At 35.5% G+C, this 17,984-nt stretch overlaps 2 protein-coding genes across 2 annotated transcripts in view; one reads left to right on the forward strand and one right to left on the reverse strand.

Annotated features, from left to right (window-relative positions):
• Positions 1-555: 555 nt before the first annotated feature.
• Positions 556-4,330, reverse strand: LOC120628702 (mitochondrial import receptor subunit TOM22 homolog). The gene is made up of 5 exons (XM_039897271.1): positions 4,043-4,330; positions 3,743-3,802; positions 3,215-3,312; positions 1,592-1,733; positions 556-925 (listed from the first exon to the last, which is right to left on the reverse strand). Exons 1-5 carry the CDS (start codon positions 4,157-4,159, stop codon positions 860-862), a joined length of 483 nt encoding a protein of 160 aa, XP_039753205.1. The 5' UTR covers positions 4,160-4,330; the 3' UTR covers positions 556-859.
• A 2,627-nt stretch (positions 4,331-6,957) lies between these two features.
• Positions 6,958-17,984, forward strand: part of LOC120628621 (inositol hexakisphosphate kinase 2) — a 66,269-nt gene continuing 55,242 nt past the window's right edge. Inside the window, exon 1 of the mRNA XM_039897087.1 lies at positions 6,958-7,316. The gene's annotated coding sequence lies outside the window, so the exon portion shown is untranslated. The remainder of the gene's footprint in view (positions 7,317-17,984) is intronic.

Here is a 17,984-nt window from a genome sequence, read left to right on the forward strand (position 1 = left end):
AACTGTCTTCTGTCAATTTAGTTTTTTTTTATTTCTTCCCGTAGGGAAATTGCAAAGGTATATTACCGTACAGCCAAACACGTTGTCAGTTTAAACAATATTGTCCACGGCACCGCCGCGAACAGATTATTCAAGAAAATCTCCAAACATAAAAGGGTTTCTTAGCCTTTTGTCAATGAACCCGGTAGAATCTGTTCAGTTCTACACTTAAATCTTAGAACCATAACAAATTTATGTTTAGAATAGCCTATGAACAATAGCAATAAAACATAATACTATTCGTTTTTAGACCAAACAGTTTAGATTTAATTTTTACAGAATAAGTACCATTTTCGAAACGAATTTATGAAGGTATTCTATTATAGGCTTTGGTATTTAAAACAACTCATTAACGTTATGTGAAATCGGGACTTGCCACACAAAATCAAAAAGTAAAATTGAAATAAAAATAATACCAACAATTTTAATGACTTTTATTTTTCTATGAGATGATAAACAAAACAATATCTACACTCTCAAAATATTGTAACATAATATAATGTTATACTAATCCAATTGCCATCTAAACTAAAAAAATGCTCAGGTTTATTGTCAGAAAAATAATTTACTTTGATTAACAGTTATTTCATACTTTGGACATAAAATATTAAATACATAAGTTAAAAAGATAACTTTTAGGAATTTGGATTGAAAATGCAGAAAGATCTTTCAGTTGAGATGCCAAAAGATATTAGTACCTATTATTACCTAAACTAACATTAAAGCATTCAGGCTGACATTAGAAGTTACATAACGCTCACTCAGATTACACAATAAATGGGTTTTTCTCTATAAGATAATTTTATTTGGTTTATTATAGTTATCGTGGCATGGGAGGCAAGCCAGGGGTTGGGCCTGTCATTGCAGTGTTTGTTCCGAGCAGCACCTAGAAAAGAAAACAATCTTTAATTAACTATCTACTAGCAAGCAAAAAAATATTTAGTAGTTTCTATGTGAAAGAGTAACACACCTAACTGCATGGTTACAATATCACGTAGAAACCGAGTAGGGGTATGGGTTTGATACAACTGCGACACCCTCTTAACAGGTTAGCCCCTTTTTCTAACGCACACTTTGCAAATTGAGGAACTTCCATTTACTATCATCATCATCATCATCATCATCACCCCATTACCAGCTGTAGTCTACCTCACTAGCCAAGTGTGGATTGGTAGGCCATTGAGGTCATTATGGTGAACTCTCATACAGGATTTCTTATGATGTTACCATTTAAAGCATGCAGGGGTTTAAAGCCTGTGGAGGCTCGAACTCTGTCTCCACAAAAGGAAAACGAAAGGAAAAGGATATAGTGCCCACAAGGCTATCACCATAGTCCTTCCATCTATCTATTTAAAATATTTTCCATTTTCCCTCCAAACTGATAAAGATTTGATGTTATCAAAAAAAAAAACCTTAAAAGCTAGCAACCCCAGTGGTGCTCCCTCTGATGCTAAAGATGTTCATGGGCGAATCAAATACCCAATTATTGAGCTAAAGAGCATATCATACTATTCTATTATTCACCCAATAAGAAATTGATGTCCCTACACACCTGCTTTTGTTGAGACTTCTGCATCTCTTCAACCTGTGCTCTTTCCACTTCAAAAATGACAGGTGCAAATAGGATAACTGACGAGCTTGCTACTATCCACATGACATTGCGAGACAGTTGGTAAAAACCTTTGACTCCTCCCCTGAAAATGACTATTGTTAATAAAAAAATCGAAATTCATTAGTCAATAGGAATAATAAACATAGTTCTTGTATTACTTAAAGTTGAGCTGGTAGTGAAATATTCTAAGATTAAATAAGTACTAGTGTTTATTACAAAAATACTTCAATAATATCCAAGAATTTTTAACTTTGTAGTCATCACTGCATGCATTTTAGTCTCAATTATATATATTTGTAAAAAGTAAATAATAGAAATTACAATTTCTAAATAAATTTACTCATAATTCTATCGATTTTCATTCACTCTGTAACCATTATTACACTGGACGCTGGTTGTTGTAGGCCCTTCGCCTATATGTCACCTACGGGCTACAAATGTAAAAAGTTTCGCAATAAGCCTCAAAATTGTGAGTTATACCTCCTTATCGAAACATGAAAACCTGTAAGGTAATATTTTGCATTGGACCGCCAATGCCCTGCGCTCATTTTAGATATCCTTCACATCTATGTATATATATATATAGTTGTAATATTTTAATTTTTCTTTTTTTTTAGTCTTTTTGTATTTAAGCAAACCCGGAGGTGGGCATTAATAGCTGTAACACAGTTTCTAACTAACACAGTTGTTACCGTTCCTTATTATTATTATCTGATAAGTCTGTAAGTATATGCCCCAGATACTTGAACTCTGTGATTCTCTTCAGAGAAATTCTGTTAATAGTCACTATAGGGATGTTATATATTTGACATCCTTTGCTCTTAAAATTAAAAATTTACTCTTTTTTACATTATATGTAAGTCCATGTGATGCAGCATAGGATTCACATATCTTTAGTAACTAACTCAGGAGACCCATACAGGTGTCTAACTTATTAAATTGCTACAGCCTGGCAGGGCCTCAAAGAGTGCTTAGACAAGAATGCAAATAAAATACTGATATTGGCAAGCAAAATGAAGTAATCATACTATATTAATAATCATAAGATTTAACACTGGAAATTCAAGCCCTGCATATAGCCACTTTTCCGTACCACAGTTTTTTCACAGTTTTTTCAGTACCACATGTTCATCATTTCTTTGCAGCTTAACAAGTTGCTGAATAATGTGTTTGTCACATCTGTCAATTGCTCATGTAACATATACACAGTTGACAGTACAGTATGTAATTCCAAAAATATTTATACGTCTTATGTATGTAAATAAATTTTGAGTTTAAGTTGATTAAATGGTGTTTTTTTCATTAATAATAATCGTTCATCACTAAGTAAATAAGTAATGAAACATATATAATTATAAAGAAACAACAATTCATAGTTACATCGTCCATTCAATATCAATTAGCTAAGAACACATTCTTTCAATAGCTGACGTATAATTATTTTACTTTCTATATGGTTAAAAAAAAAGTTGATTGTAAATTTATGTAAGCATTCAGCTATTAGTGTAGTCAGTTTGTGGAAACTTGTTACAATTGTTCAATTGCTGTATTTTTCAAACTCACCATGTTTTTGTTGTCACTGTGTAAGTACCGTTACGAACAAATTCAGGAAACATCTCTGTCAATCCCCATAGTCTTTCTGTCAGAGTCTCATCTGGCTCCTGAAATATCAAAATTGTACCATTCATCACAAACTTATGAGATGAGATAAGCGATCGAGAACAATGTCCTTAAAGTATTTATGATGGATCAAACCAGAAATGAGGAGATTCACAGAAGAACCAGAATTATAACCACATAACTGAATGAGCTGTGAAATTGATGCAGCCCTGGGAGGAATATATATAGGTCCTTAATGAGCTAATCGGCATCACTAATCGCTTTCATCAAAAAAAAAAAGGGGAGATCTAGTCAAATCCCTATAAACATTTACGCCCAGAAGGGGAAATCCATCAGTTGTAATGACAATGATCATTAATAAATATTTAGATATTGATCTAGCACTTATTTAGTTCATACAAGGTGTCATAAGGATGTGTCTGGTAAGGTTAGAAATCACTAAAAAGTGTATAAGAAAATAGTAATACGTACGTCGTCAAATTCTTTGAGAGCTAAGATTGGGGGTGTGATAGTACTTGGAGATGATCCAACCTGTAAGAGAAAGTTTAATAAAATTATTATTACCCGCCAATTTTAATGCATGTGTGCATATAACAGAGAAGAAGTGCTTGATAGGCGTTTGTATTTCAGCCTTTTCTCAACCAGTCTGATGAGTGATGAATTTGTAAGTGATTTCAAAGAGGTTAGAAGAGAGTGATTTAATCTAGAGAGCCATAAATATGTATGCTGACAGGGTACATTGCTGAGTTATATAAATTAGATGTTACATACTACTGGTGTGATGAACATATCCTCAGGCCTACGTTCAGGCGTATCATCCTTGCTCGCCGTCAGAGACTCCATGCCGCTGTCGTTCTGTTCGATTTCATCGGGTAACTCCATAAGCATGTTATGGATTGAAATAAAAACACTTTATGTTTAATGAATAAATGCACGTTTTATCTCACGATAAAGGAACCAAATCAAAGAACAATAATATTGCAACAGCAATGAAAAAGATTTTTTTTTATTTCGACGATTTCTGTTATCTTCTCGCGTATTCTCTTTGATAACAGATTAAAGATATAGAACACAGAAAAGATAAATAGAGTATAGATTAAACATCAATGTTGCCAAAGCTAAACTTCAGCGTACTATATATAAGGGAGTACAGGTACAGTACTCCATTATAGTACGCTGAAGTTCTAGTTTCTGGTTACTACATTACAGTGTTTTATAGGCCAGTGCATGGAGCAAAACTTGAAGAAAAAGAAAGTTTTCTTAACTACAATATAGAAGGAATATCTGTGCTAGTTACTTCCTTGTGGAGCTGTCTTGCTGGGGAAAAATAAGTCATGTGTATGATGAGGGTATGTTTTAACGAACGTTTATGAGGGGAGTGTAATATTATAGTTCATGCTTCAAATAGTTAAAGACTATTCTACACCGGCACTAACGAACGTTTTCGAGGGTGGTGTTTGTAACTACACTTTCTTGAAAAACATTTACTCCTACACTTTATTATCAATACAGCACCATATCAAAGAGGATATAAACAATGTGGCACAAATTAAATCTGTGGTTGATGCCTATATCCTAGATTTGTATTTTTTTTGGAAAGAATTGGGGATTCTGGATTTCTCTCTAGTCTGTGGCATTTGTCACTGAGATTTAAGCCATTCTTTTCACTTTACAATGGGGAAACTTCGTACATGGCGGACGCGGTTTTCTCAAATTTTTCTTTGATTTTACTGTAAACTCGTCTTGAAAAGGATTTGGTGTTGTTTATATTGAACTGTAACTTGGCCTGTCAATTTGTGCACACGTGTTAGTGAGATTCCGGTGTAATTTCGGTGTTTTATGTGAATTTACACAGCAGCAGAAATAGTTGTTATTGGTGATATTCGTATAAATCTAACCGTATTTGGTGTTGGTTAAATATTTATTATGTGTCTGTAGTTATAGTGTTTCCAGTAAAATGGATCTAGATACACCTCCTGAGCCGCCCGACCCGGGGGCATCAGCCTCGTCTCGCAAACGACAAGGAGAGGATACCAACGTATATGCGGCCAAAAAAACTATAACTGATCCTACTCAGGTAAACCCATCCGTTCAAAGCCTTTACATACATCCTTCCTTCACCGAAGGCGCCAAGTCATACTCTGACGATGATAATGGGCCTTTTATCGTCCAAGTCTCACGGGAAGTGGAGGACCCATCCTCTGGAGCGTCATTACGGGCTATAAATTTCGGTCAATTCTTGCACAAACACAAAATTGGTTCAATTATCCACGACGGCGTCAAAAATATAGGCCGCAACAAAATTACTGTAGAGTTTACTTCTGCCCAAGCTGCCAACAACTTTCTGGTTAGTCCAGTTTTGAAGTTATGCAAATATAGAGCTATAATTCCCACATACAACATAACCAGAATGGGGCTGGTGAAAGGAGTTCCCGTGGACTGGTCGATGGACGAGCTTGTTGATTCGCTAGAGCTCCCGCCTGGCTGTGGTGAGGTTCTGAAATCAAGGCGACTGAACAGAAAATCTGTCACAGAGGGTGTCATCACTTGGGTGCCTACCCAATCTGTTGTCCTAACCTTCAGGGGGCAAATGCTTCCTGCTAAGGTATATTCATACCACACCTCACTGCCAGTTGAAACATATAAACTTCCAACAATACAGTGCCAGAACTGTTGCCGTTTTGGCCACATTAAAACAATCTGCAGATCTAAGCCCAGATGCTACAGATGTGCTCAGCCCCATACAGGTGACTCATGTTTGGTCATCAAGGAATTATCTACATGTTTACACTGCTCTGGTAGTCATTTTGCTACTGATAAAGACTGCCCAGAATTCTCTAGGCAGCAATCTATTAAAATGGTCATGTCTCAGAATAATAAATCTTACATTGAAGCATCATCTCAGTTTCCTCCTGTCCGCAGGTCCTATGCTGAGATAACAAAAGAAATGTTTACTCCTACTAATGTAACTTCCTCCAAAACCTCCTACCGGCAAACAGTTTTCCGCTCTCCTCGTCCCCGAGCTCCTCTAGCAAAGGGCTACGATAAAAAAGCTGTTCAGACTATTGTCGGTGATTACTCCTCATCCCTTCCTAATGGATGCGCTCTCAACAACAATGTTGAGAACCCTCCCTCCCAAGGTAAAATGCTTGAGTTTATCTCCGAATTTCTACTTAGTATTGTCGCTCCATGTAGTGAAATTCCCTTACCGCCCAACGTTGCCAAAAACTTAAGCCAACTTTTTAAACTACTCCAAAATGGGCCCAATAACCCTGCTACAGTGGAACTGTAAAAGTTTACGTCCCAAGAAACATGAGTTAACCTTCATAATCCCACCATTCTTCCTCCCAAAGTCCCCCGTCCTTTGAGTGTTAAATGTTTTTTAATGTTTGTTTTCAGTCCTTATTGTAGATTTTTATGTAAATATATAGTAAGTAATAAAATTAAAGTATAATGTACAAAAAATATCCGTGTAAGATATATATGCATGTGTTGTCTGTGTCCTTAGGTTAAAGAGCTAACTAGCTAATAACAACTATTTCTTGGTACAAATTCAAAATTAACTTTTCATTAGTTTCACCGATCAATCTCCTTCGTGCCTTCTTCATCTACAAGACATTGGCGAAATACCTTGTGCCCAGTTGGCGCAGACAAAAGCCATAAACAAGAATTGAATTGAATTCACTTTACAATAATTTCGTTTAAAATTTCTGGAAAGCCGAAAGTGTCGGAATAAAGAACTGAGAAGTGGTATTCCAGTTCAGTTTAAGATATTTGTTTTAAAGTATGCTCATGATATTTTGTATATAGAGTTTAAATCCAAGATTACAATAAATTATTACCCTGTCCTGTCAGGCGTGCTGCTAAGTTTACATTTTACAGTGTTTCCTTTAAAGTTATATTAGAATTCAGTAAATATAAGCAAAAAATTGTTGTAACAAAATTGTGCTTGTAGTGTCGTTTGGTTGTAAAATTAACTTGTGTTTTAAGTTACGCACCGCACATCTGATCTGAAAAGTATCTGAAGTACTTCTGAAAGTTAACGGTAAGTCACTTTTAATGAAAGGTAAAATATAATAATAGATCAAGCTTACATTGGGGATGGCAGGACAGAAAAAATATCTTTACTCCATGTATTCACCATAACTAGTGATGACAAGAATCAATGGCCATTTAAGAGATGTAAAAATAAAAACACTGACCTGCCATGCCATAAGGACTATAAAGCTAAGGCTGATGTGTATGCTGTGTGTTAGCTTGGAATCTTCTCTTTATGTTAAACAGTAAATCTTATATCTACATACAAATATGCTTATTGGTTTGTTGAAATTACATGCTTTTATGTGTCACTATCAAGGCTAGTTTTGGTGAGATATAACAGGTACAGTACCTATATTTAAGGAGTATCTTTTTATCAAGTGTGGTTGTGTTTCCATTTTCTTGCAAAGGAGAAATGGTGGTGTTCTCACAGGTGGATGGGGGGAATAAACCTACAAGTAGCCTAAGTATAGAACTTGTAATGGTAGTAGCAGTACTCAGAAATGTTGTTCTTTTGTTAATTTTATCTAATCTTTGCATGCTGCCAATTGTATTGTTGGTCTAGTAGTAAGTACGTCTTATTTGTTTTCTAGGACCCTGGGTTGTCCCAATTAGGTATTGGGTTTTATGCTAAAAATATTTGTCTCCTATTCTGGTGCCTCTTGAGTTCTCACTAAGATATGGCAGTATTGTTAATCTCTGTATGTCTGTCTAAGCTCTCAATCTGCCTTCTTAAAATCGAGGCATCCTGTGCCTAGCATTGGGATATTAATTATTGAGCCAATGATTATGATGATCATAGACCTTCATCTTTTTGAAGGTCAACCTTATAGGTCAAAAAAAAAAAAGGTCTTTTTAAAATGTTTACTGTAGCATCTCAGTTATTATACAAAGGTAAATTTATTGGAAAGTATTTCTTCTTCATAATAATTATAAAAAGTATTACTTTTGTAAGACTAGGCTTTTGCACAATGGTAATTGATATAACCTCCAGGTCATCTAAACATATTATGTAGGATTAATCTTGTAGGCATATAGCAGACTAGCCGCTTTAGTACTTTCTACGGCTTATGTTAAAGGCTTTGTTTTCAATTCATTTAAACATACTCCCATATGTAATGTAAATTGTTACTATAATTTCTATAGAAAATATTTGGCAAATTTTAAAATATTTCAAATGGGTATCACATTTTAATAAAGAACATCTCTAATTACTATAATATATCTACCTTGACACACCAAATTCAAAATCTCATCTTTAGAATCAAGCCAATTGCAGGGAGTTGTTGGACATATGAACATAAGACCATGCAGTTAGAAAATCTATTAAATTTAAAGACCTCCAGTAATGGATATCCATCAGTTAGATAATGATGATATATTTTTGGAGATTGCATTGAAGAAATTCATTTGTAGAATGGGAATTTTTGCAGGTGATTCTAAACTCAAATCTTGAAGACCAGCAGCTCCTTGAAAATCATTTGATGTTTGCTCTGATTGGAGGCTATACCAGTGCTGTTTCCTAGTCCACTCTGCCCCTGAGAGACAACTCGCCAAAATTAGCATTTCAATTTGCTATACCAGTTACAAATGAAAGTTATAATGATTGTGGTCATAAACAACCTTAGAGTTACTTTAATAAGGACCTCAGAATTTGAATTGACTTGAGTTTGTTATTAAATACTATTAAATAAATGCTATTAACTGTGCAACCTTGTCTCCACAATGATTTAACAAAAACTTTATATTGTGTAAGCAAGCATATTTATTAACTTGTTTGATGACAAACAATTACATTTATTATTTGACTCACTGATGTGGAACTTTATTGTGCACAACAAAAGTCTTTTTCATTTCCTTTACACAACAATGAATATTAATTCTGCAAAAGGAATCTTTTTGTGTTATGCCAGTTCTAGTTCACTACTTATACGATAAATGCTAATATTCAAGGGCCAACTTCATAACATATTAAGTAAACATGTGAACACATTTGAATATTCATAATATGTGCAGATTCTGGAAAATAATCTGTATAAATTCACTTTTACGTACACCACAGTAATGTGATGTGACTGTTGATAGTTGGATGAACAAGTTGGTATACTCCAGTGTTTACCTAATTACTATATTGATTTTGTAATAACAATAGATGTCTCCACTAAGTTCTAGTTAGACGAATCTTAACTATAAAAATATATAGCTCTTCTGACCAGATAGATAATGAAGTCAGAGAGATAGCTTACATTATGATTTAAGAAAAAGGATCACATGTACTACCAAAATCAAATTAAATATTGTTCTCATCATTCCATTCACTAAAGCTAACTAAAGAATAAATCTGTGAGGAATTTTTATGCAAACAAAGCCACCGGTTGCAGTTTGTTTACCATAAATAAATGAGCAGAAATTGCCGACATTAAACATGTGACATACGTATCATGATGTTATCACGTGTGATGTGTTACACAATCGCATCTCGTCATATTCCTAAGTAATGCCTTGATTACACGTACCGAGTACAGTGGTGAGGCAGTTCTCTCAACCGAGTACTCTGTATAAAACACATTGCCGACTGCTTAGTCGATCGCAAACTTTTTTTTGTAGGCTACTTTTTGAAACCCAGTCGCGTTTGAACCTTCGTAGCTTTAGTTTTTATATGAATTCGGCAATTTGTTACTATCACTTCGATGGAAACAATTGTATTAATACTTTATATAGGTATATTTAAAGAAATAATGTTTTGACATTAAGATCGCAAAGAGGCGTAGAAGCTGGGCGAGATAGCCAATCGGGCTGTGTTATTTTTACTAAATCAACTGCCCACCACGCACAGGCTTGTATATATATGGTATATATGGTCTTGGTCAATATATAAGCACTCAGTGTATTTTCATACTTACATAATAGACTGACAGTCTTGCGAAGAATAGGGTAATTTCGCCTGTTTGCGTCCACTTAGTGGAGTTGTTAGGTTTAAACGTGAAAATAAAAATGTCCGTGCGGTAATTTTTAATCAAATATGGTTGTAATGTAGTCCCTATATAGTCTTGTCAAGTTTAATGCACAGTTTTGGACAACGCATCTGATGTTTTATTCTACACAGGTACAAATAGCTGAAACAGGCGATTTTCCCATTTTGCGTCCACAAAATCCAGATTGCGTCCGCCTGTGGACCAATTGGCGTCCACCTGTTCAGAAATAATTAGGAAGGGAAATAGGAAATAAAAAGGGAAGCTTGTGATTTTAATCAAAACATTTATTTAATAATTGCTGATATCATAAAAGTAAACATAAATTGCACTTCAGGATATTTTTTTTCTCCTCCAACGAACTCCATTAATAGTAATATATATTTATAATATTATTTCGAATATCATGTCGATGGCTTTATAGGATTCTATTTTACCATTTCGGTACAAAGGCTTTAAAATTGGCCAAGTGCGAATCGGACTCGCGCGTTCCGTGTTTTATTCTATTTTTTAATATTCATTGTTATAGCGGCAATAGAAATACATCATCCATGAAAATTTCAACTGTCTTACTATCACGATTAATGAGCTACAGCCTGGTGACAGACGAACAGCGAAGTCTTAGTACTAGGTTCCTGTTTTTACCCTTTGGGTAAGGAACCCTAAAAATGGAACAAAATTCAAATATTGGCAAATACATAAAATAATTTTCGTATAATAATTGTATATTTTTAGGTTAGGTAGGTTATAAAGAGTATATTTAAATAAAATTATATAAATTTTACTCTATTATTTTCGTGTGATAAAAAGATGGACGCAAAATGTTATAGGGTTTCTAATGTAGGAAAACTGTGCGTCCAAGTCTGATTTTTAACATTCATTATCTTTTTTTATATTTCTAATAATATGGACGCAAATCGGCCATCATATTATGCATGTTAATGTTGTTAAAATTGATAGGAAGTTTATATTGTTTTTACCATGTTATCGTATTTAATTAAACATCTGACTGAGAAATAGTTAGAGTAATCTGCGTCCACAGCGGACGCAAAGTGATTTTTTTATAAATTTTATGTACCAGTTCGCGTCCACCTTATATAAAGCTGTCGGTAGAAAAATATAAGCACAACCATCGTTATTCCTATAGTGTGGTTCACAATTAAGGTCTAGGGATAACAAAGTATTCTAAATTTCACATAAACACCTTAAATACTTACCGTGAAAAGTACAGCTGCTCACTATTTTTTTTACAACACATTCGCGCGTCAGCACTTGTTGGTTGCACACGCAAGATTAGTTTATTTTTCATTAAATTTGGGTTGCACGCATCTTTTGTTTGTGTGTGAGTACCTGTCTTAGGTCCGAACATCAATAGAAGCGCTCTTGTTTAGATTGGTGTGTCGGTATTGTTATTTTTCACTGTTGTAAAACAGTGTACCGTCGTTTGGACGCGAATTGGGCGTCGGACGCGAAAAGGCGAAAAGACCCTATTTAAAAAATCGAAATTACATTAAAAACGCTTACTTGCCGACGTCACATTTTCAGCCAAGTCACAGTAACGTGTAATCAAGGCATTACTGTTAGGTAAGAGATCCATTATTGATAGTTTAGCGTTATCAGCTGACATAATATGAACGTGAACTGATTGATCCAATCATTCCCACATTAACCCGATCATACTGGTTCCTTAAATGATAAGTATTATTTTCATTATAATACTGGATGCTAACTGGATTACTCAGTTATGTCCGACTATAGCGTATGGGTCTATTCACAGAATGAGACGGGTTTAAGCCACCATAATGGCTAAGTGCGGATTGGTATATTTAACACGCCTTCGAGAACACTTGAGAACTCTCAGGCATGCAGGTTTCAACACGAAGTTTTCATTGACAGCTAAAGCCAGAAGCCACATTTAATAGCTTAAAACGCATGTAGCTCAGAAAAGTTATTATTTTTGCTTTGGCCTTGCCCCTTCCTTACTTTGTTCCAAAGTATAGTGTCCCGTGTGTGTATCAAATGCAAGAAATTAATAAAATAAGTCAATCTACTCCAAAATTTCAGATCGAAAATTAAATATAAATCTGATATACTTTTCATAATGCTCCCTGTTGGGGAACAAGGATTTATATAGGGAACACTGTTATATTAGCTATTTATTATTAATTTTACTGTATTTGTTTGTACTGCGCCTAAACATTTCTACTTACAGTCGTGCGTGTCGGCGTTCATTGAAAGATTTGACAAAGTGCAAACAAAGTGATGTTTCCTGAGATTTTGTGCATACTTGTGGCGGAGTGCCAAAGTCCAAGCATTCCTGGATCAATGTTCTTATTCTAACCGTAGGACGATAATCTCTGTGACTTCGGTAATTTATCGAAGGAACGCGCAATTAAAAACACTCAATTAACTTTATAGGTTGAGGTTAAGTAGAGATTCTGTGTAAATAATAAGTAAACAATGACAAATCGGTTCATAACGGGCGTAATATTGCGGCTTGTGATGTATGTACATATATTACGTTTTCCGCAATAAATCCTCTGCGTTACGGATAATTTCGCTATAGAAGGGCAAATAAACTACGTGAGGTTTGTCCAGATATATCAAGGTCATTGTTAGGGACCTTCAGCGTACACAGATATGGTCTATGGACGCAAGTTACGCCGCTAGGTCTGTGCTATCCAATTTTGGACGCTGTCAGCAGCATTCTAATGACATACTGTTTATATGCCGAACCACCATTAAAAACAGTAACAGTAACAGTGATTTCTCTGATATTGTTTGATGACACCTCCCACTGTATCTAACTTCGTATTGTTGTGCCTCTCTGTTAACTCCGTATCATCAATTTGTCCCGTAATTGCCCCGTTCTGGGTCAGCTCTCCTTTGATGATAAAACAATAACCGTCTGGAAATGGACGCGTGGAGGCGTGTCGCGTATCGTATCCAAGCGGCGTATCGAGACCGCGTATCATGACTATCGTCTAAATGTATGCGATCATCATACACGTTGGCTTTACGGATACGGTGATCGGATGGGGCTAGTGTTACATATCTGGATCCGGCTTTTGAGGGCCTTGAATGTGATATTCATACTAACGTTATAAATGCGAAAGTATGTATGTTTGTTTGTTAGTTAGTATTTTACATGTGTTCGGCTCAACGTTCGGATCCTCATGAAATTTGGCACACATGTAGCTTAAATTCTGGAGATGGACAATATTCTATTTTGATCTCAAAAAGCTGCTGGTAGTAATTACCTCCGGGAAAAAAAGGATTTGCTGCCTGTGTATGCATGGCTTGACTGCTTAGCTTCTCTTGTTTTCTGAAGACTTCATTTTATTTCATTTTAGCGCGGCCAGAGAAAGGGTTCCTGCGGGATTTTGAAAACGTGAATTGAGTCCGTGAGCAAGTGAATCGGTTGAAACCGCGTAGGTACTTACGCGAACTTTTACCAGAAATTTTGTTAGAACTTTAATAGCCACTCCAGTTCAAGGTCCAACTTTCTAAACTCAAGTTGTATTTGAATCACAGACGGTATTACCTCACCACCCATTGGGTAATTCCTTTAGTTTCCTTCCTAGCTCCGAAACCTTCCGCGTGTCTTACTCGCACTAAGTCGGTTTTTTTTTATAAGTGGTCACTACACAGGCATTTCCTTAAGATCGTTACTCTTATTTAACAAACTTGAGATTGGGTTCAAGGTTTGTGAGAGGCAACAGAACTGACTTTAAGTGGTGTATTGTTTTGTTTTGATTTATTTCCTGGTTGCTCATCGTTTTTTTTATCTGTGGCGATCGGGCTTTTCCTTGTGACATCACCAACAAGAGGAAAAGCGATTCGCGGAATAAATGTAAACCCTTGTCATGCTTTGATGCGTTTGTCATTTGTCTTCATCGTCGAGCTGTCTGCAGAGTACTCGCTGTAATTGGTTTGAACTAATTCGCGGAAGAACGAACGTCTTCCGTGCGTTTTATGTTTTAAGCACACAGTTAAAGGTTCCCCAGCGGTCAGTTACCTTTGAATTTTATTTTATTATTTCCTTATGCCCATAAAATTTGTCGGAGGTTCGCAGAAGACACTCAAGAACTACTTAGGTCTAACTTTCTAATCACATGCACGTGCACCTACCTAACTTTACAAACATCTCGATTTTGAAACTTAATATAATATGTGACGATGTATTCTGATGTCCTGGTGATCAGACTTATGCTGTTCATTAGTTTTTTATCGCATCTTGATGGAACATTTATTACAAGAAGCATATTGTAAAAACTATTGTTCTACAACTGTTGCTAGAATCAATAGGTTTAAATTCAAATTCAAATTCAAAAAGGTTTTATTCATGTAGACCTTATCACAGGCAGTTATGAAGTGATCATACTTTTAACACGTGACACTAATGTTAGTGATGGTGTTAACTGCATTCGTTAACTTAAAACTAAACCTAGGAGGGTTCCAAAAGTGCCCTGGTCTAAGAAGAGCCCACAATAATCGTAGCCAGGTTGACAACAAACTCAGCCAGGTTAAAGAAATAACTGTATAAAGTTGTCATAACAGATGGTTAGGTGATCAGCTATGTTTATTTTTAAGGTCAAATCGGGTCACGTATTACTGTGGCAACAGCATTATGGTTACGGTCCTACAATAATATTTAAATAATAATATACACACAGGTTTAATACTCTTAGACATATAAATGTGTGCGATTATGAGTTATAACAATAATTATGATATGGTAATGTTGTAATTTTTATGGTTTTATAAATTTCATTATATAAAAGTGAATAGCTTATAAAAAATTTCGGAACCTGCGACTCTCTGGCAATCGCGGCCTGAGCGCTTTGACCACTAAGCTACGCCTCTTCCTTCTGCTGATGACGTAATTTGTATATATGCATTAATTTCAGTGTTAAAGCGACTGTAGCGCCATCTAGTAGGAAACATTATAGTTCCGATCTACTTTTTTAAAGGTGCATTTTACAATGAGATGATTATAATGGGATGTCACGTTGCTTTTTGATAATTTTTTATAGTGTTTTTACCTTATTAAGATAAGCATATGGTCCACCTGACAAGCGGAAAACCATCGCCTTCGCAGGGCATGCAAGGCAAACCTGCAAAGTGCCGTCCTGTGACCATCTACTTGAGGCGCAGGTGATATGCCTCTGTATCAGTGTAATAGCACTGAGGACCACGCCCTTCAGAACGGTACATAGACTCAGCGTTGCGACAATGCTGCTTGGCGGCAGAGATAAGGTTGGCGATCGTACTCTGTCACAAAAAGCTTAACTAGTATTAATGTTACTACTAAACTGTTTTGACACACAACAACCGAAAGTAGCTTTCAAATTTCAGAACGTGATAAAACAACTTCAATTAACGTGACTAATTTCACGTTAATTGAAGTTTTTTGTACTCAAGGTACTATAGAACACATCCCATTGCGGGAATGGGTTGTTTCCAATAGTACATCCTATAGTACCTTCTAAACTTGCCTTATATAATGTTGGTATAGTAATGTAAATGCGCAGCTGTAACGTCTTTATTGTTTATAATAAAACGTAATCATTTGTATTCATGCGCTGCTAATAGCAAGCAATGATCAATAATCATAGACTTCGCTCTGGCTGTATCTGCTGTTTCTTGAATGTTCGCTTCTATATTATTGGTCCGCCTGCTAATATCCGTACTTCCCTACTAATATTATAAATGTGAATGTAAGTTTGTTTGTTTGTTGTATTATTAATATTATAAATGTCAATGTAAGTTTGTTTGTTACGCTTTCACGCAAAAACTACTTAACTGATCCTCATGAAACTTTGTACACATATTCTGTGAAGTGTTAGAAGTAATATAGGATACTTTTTATCCCGACATTAAGCTCGGTTCCTTTGGGAGAGGGTATGAAAGTGTTTGACGACTTTACACCATAACTACGACAAATTATAACCGATTTAAATTATTATTTTTGTACTACAGAGGCTACAATATGTGTTTAATTTTGCCAAAACTTTGTGCAGATCTGATGAATGTAGTTGGAGATAGAGGACAGAACTCCTCAGCGAACAGCAGCAAACCTCTCATTTAAGGCTTAGCGATACTGAATACTTGAATGCCAATTAAATGCCACATCAAAAAACAAAATCAAACGCAGACGAAGTCGCGGGCAGCAGCTAGTACATATATAAATCTCTATATAAAGTCAAAGTCAAATATTTCTTTATTCGTTCGTGCGGTCATTGCATATAAACTATGTACCTACATAGTAGTGAATACTACTGTCGTAGACTTAAAACTAAAGCTACGAGAGTTCGAAACGCGCCCTGGTCTAAGAAGAAGCGCACAATAAATTTAGCCGGGAGATCTTTTTGTTATCACCATCTCAAATTGTCATTTTAAGTGTATTTATCTCCTTCATCGACAGCTGCTTCTTAGTTACTCCTTAGTCTCCTCCAATATGCAAAATAATTAGAACATTAATTTCTGCATTTAGAAATTTGGAAGCACCTAATCAAACTAACCTAACAAAACTACCTACTCTTTTTTTTCGCCATAAAACGACCGCAATCTATTTAATTGATGCCTCCGCATCACCGCTACACTTGCATTTGATACGGGATGCTTCGTAAACACCAAAGTATTATTTTTATTTCCTTTATATTCTTTTTGGTGTAGATAAAAGTAGAGTTTGACAGATCACTGTTGTAAGACAAAAATTAAAGCCACCGTCTATAATATTAATGTTTTTCTTTCTATATTTAATATTTTTGTCCTTGTTGTTTACTTCTCTACATTTTTATTACCCGTGGCAGTAAAAGTAATTATTTTATACCCATATCGTAAAATATTTGTTTACATAGTTGCTATCGTGCAATCACAGTTTAATTCTTTACTTGATAATACAAACATAAACATGGTTCGTCAAAAATTTCTGTCGAGTTAATATTGTTTACTGCAGTTTTACGAGGTTGAGGACATTATTTTATCTCTTGTCTTTCTTCTTTTCGATAGGATTCGTAAATAAAATCATATGTGTTTTTGTTATAACAAAGTATCATATAATAATCTTTTGTTATTAAGTTATCAGCAGCTTTAATTCCGTCACGGTATTAAATTTTATGATTTTTAGTCAGCATCATCGTAATCATATCAACCCATAACCGGCCAACTACAGGGCACGGGTCTCCTCCCACAATGAGAAGGGTTTAGGCCGTAGTCCACCACGCTCGGCCAGTGCGGATTGGGTGTCTCCACACGCCTTTGAGAACATTATGGAGAACTCTCAGGCATGCAGGTTTCCTCACGATGTTTTCCTTCACCGTTGAAGCTAGTGATATTTTAATTGCTTAAAATGCACATAACTTAGAAATACGTGCTATGGTTCGAACTCGGCCCACCGATAGTGAAACCGAAGTCCTGACCACTGAGCTATCACCGCTTCTTTATTTTAGTAGTAACACTTTATTGCACAAACAGAAATACATGATACACAAAAACGAAGACTTATGGGACAATAGAGCAATGAAAAGCACATAACTGTGTTCTTTTCTGTACCCCTGACAAAGAATATCAAAATTTGGATAGAAGCAGGCGTTGTGGAGAAGTTATTAATTACACCATACAGATTCTCCTGCTCTTCGCGGAATATAGCAAATTAAGCTTTATTTTCTTAATATATCAAAATTATATCAGTAGTAAGC

The sequence above is a fragment of the Pararge aegeria genome, chromosome 13 (genome assembly GCF_905163445.1).
Source record: "Pararge aegeria chromosome 13, ilParAegt1.1, whole genome shotgun sequence".
NCBI classification, from domain to species: Eukaryota; Metazoa; Arthropoda; class Insecta; order Lepidoptera; family Nymphalidae; genus Pararge; species Pararge aegeria.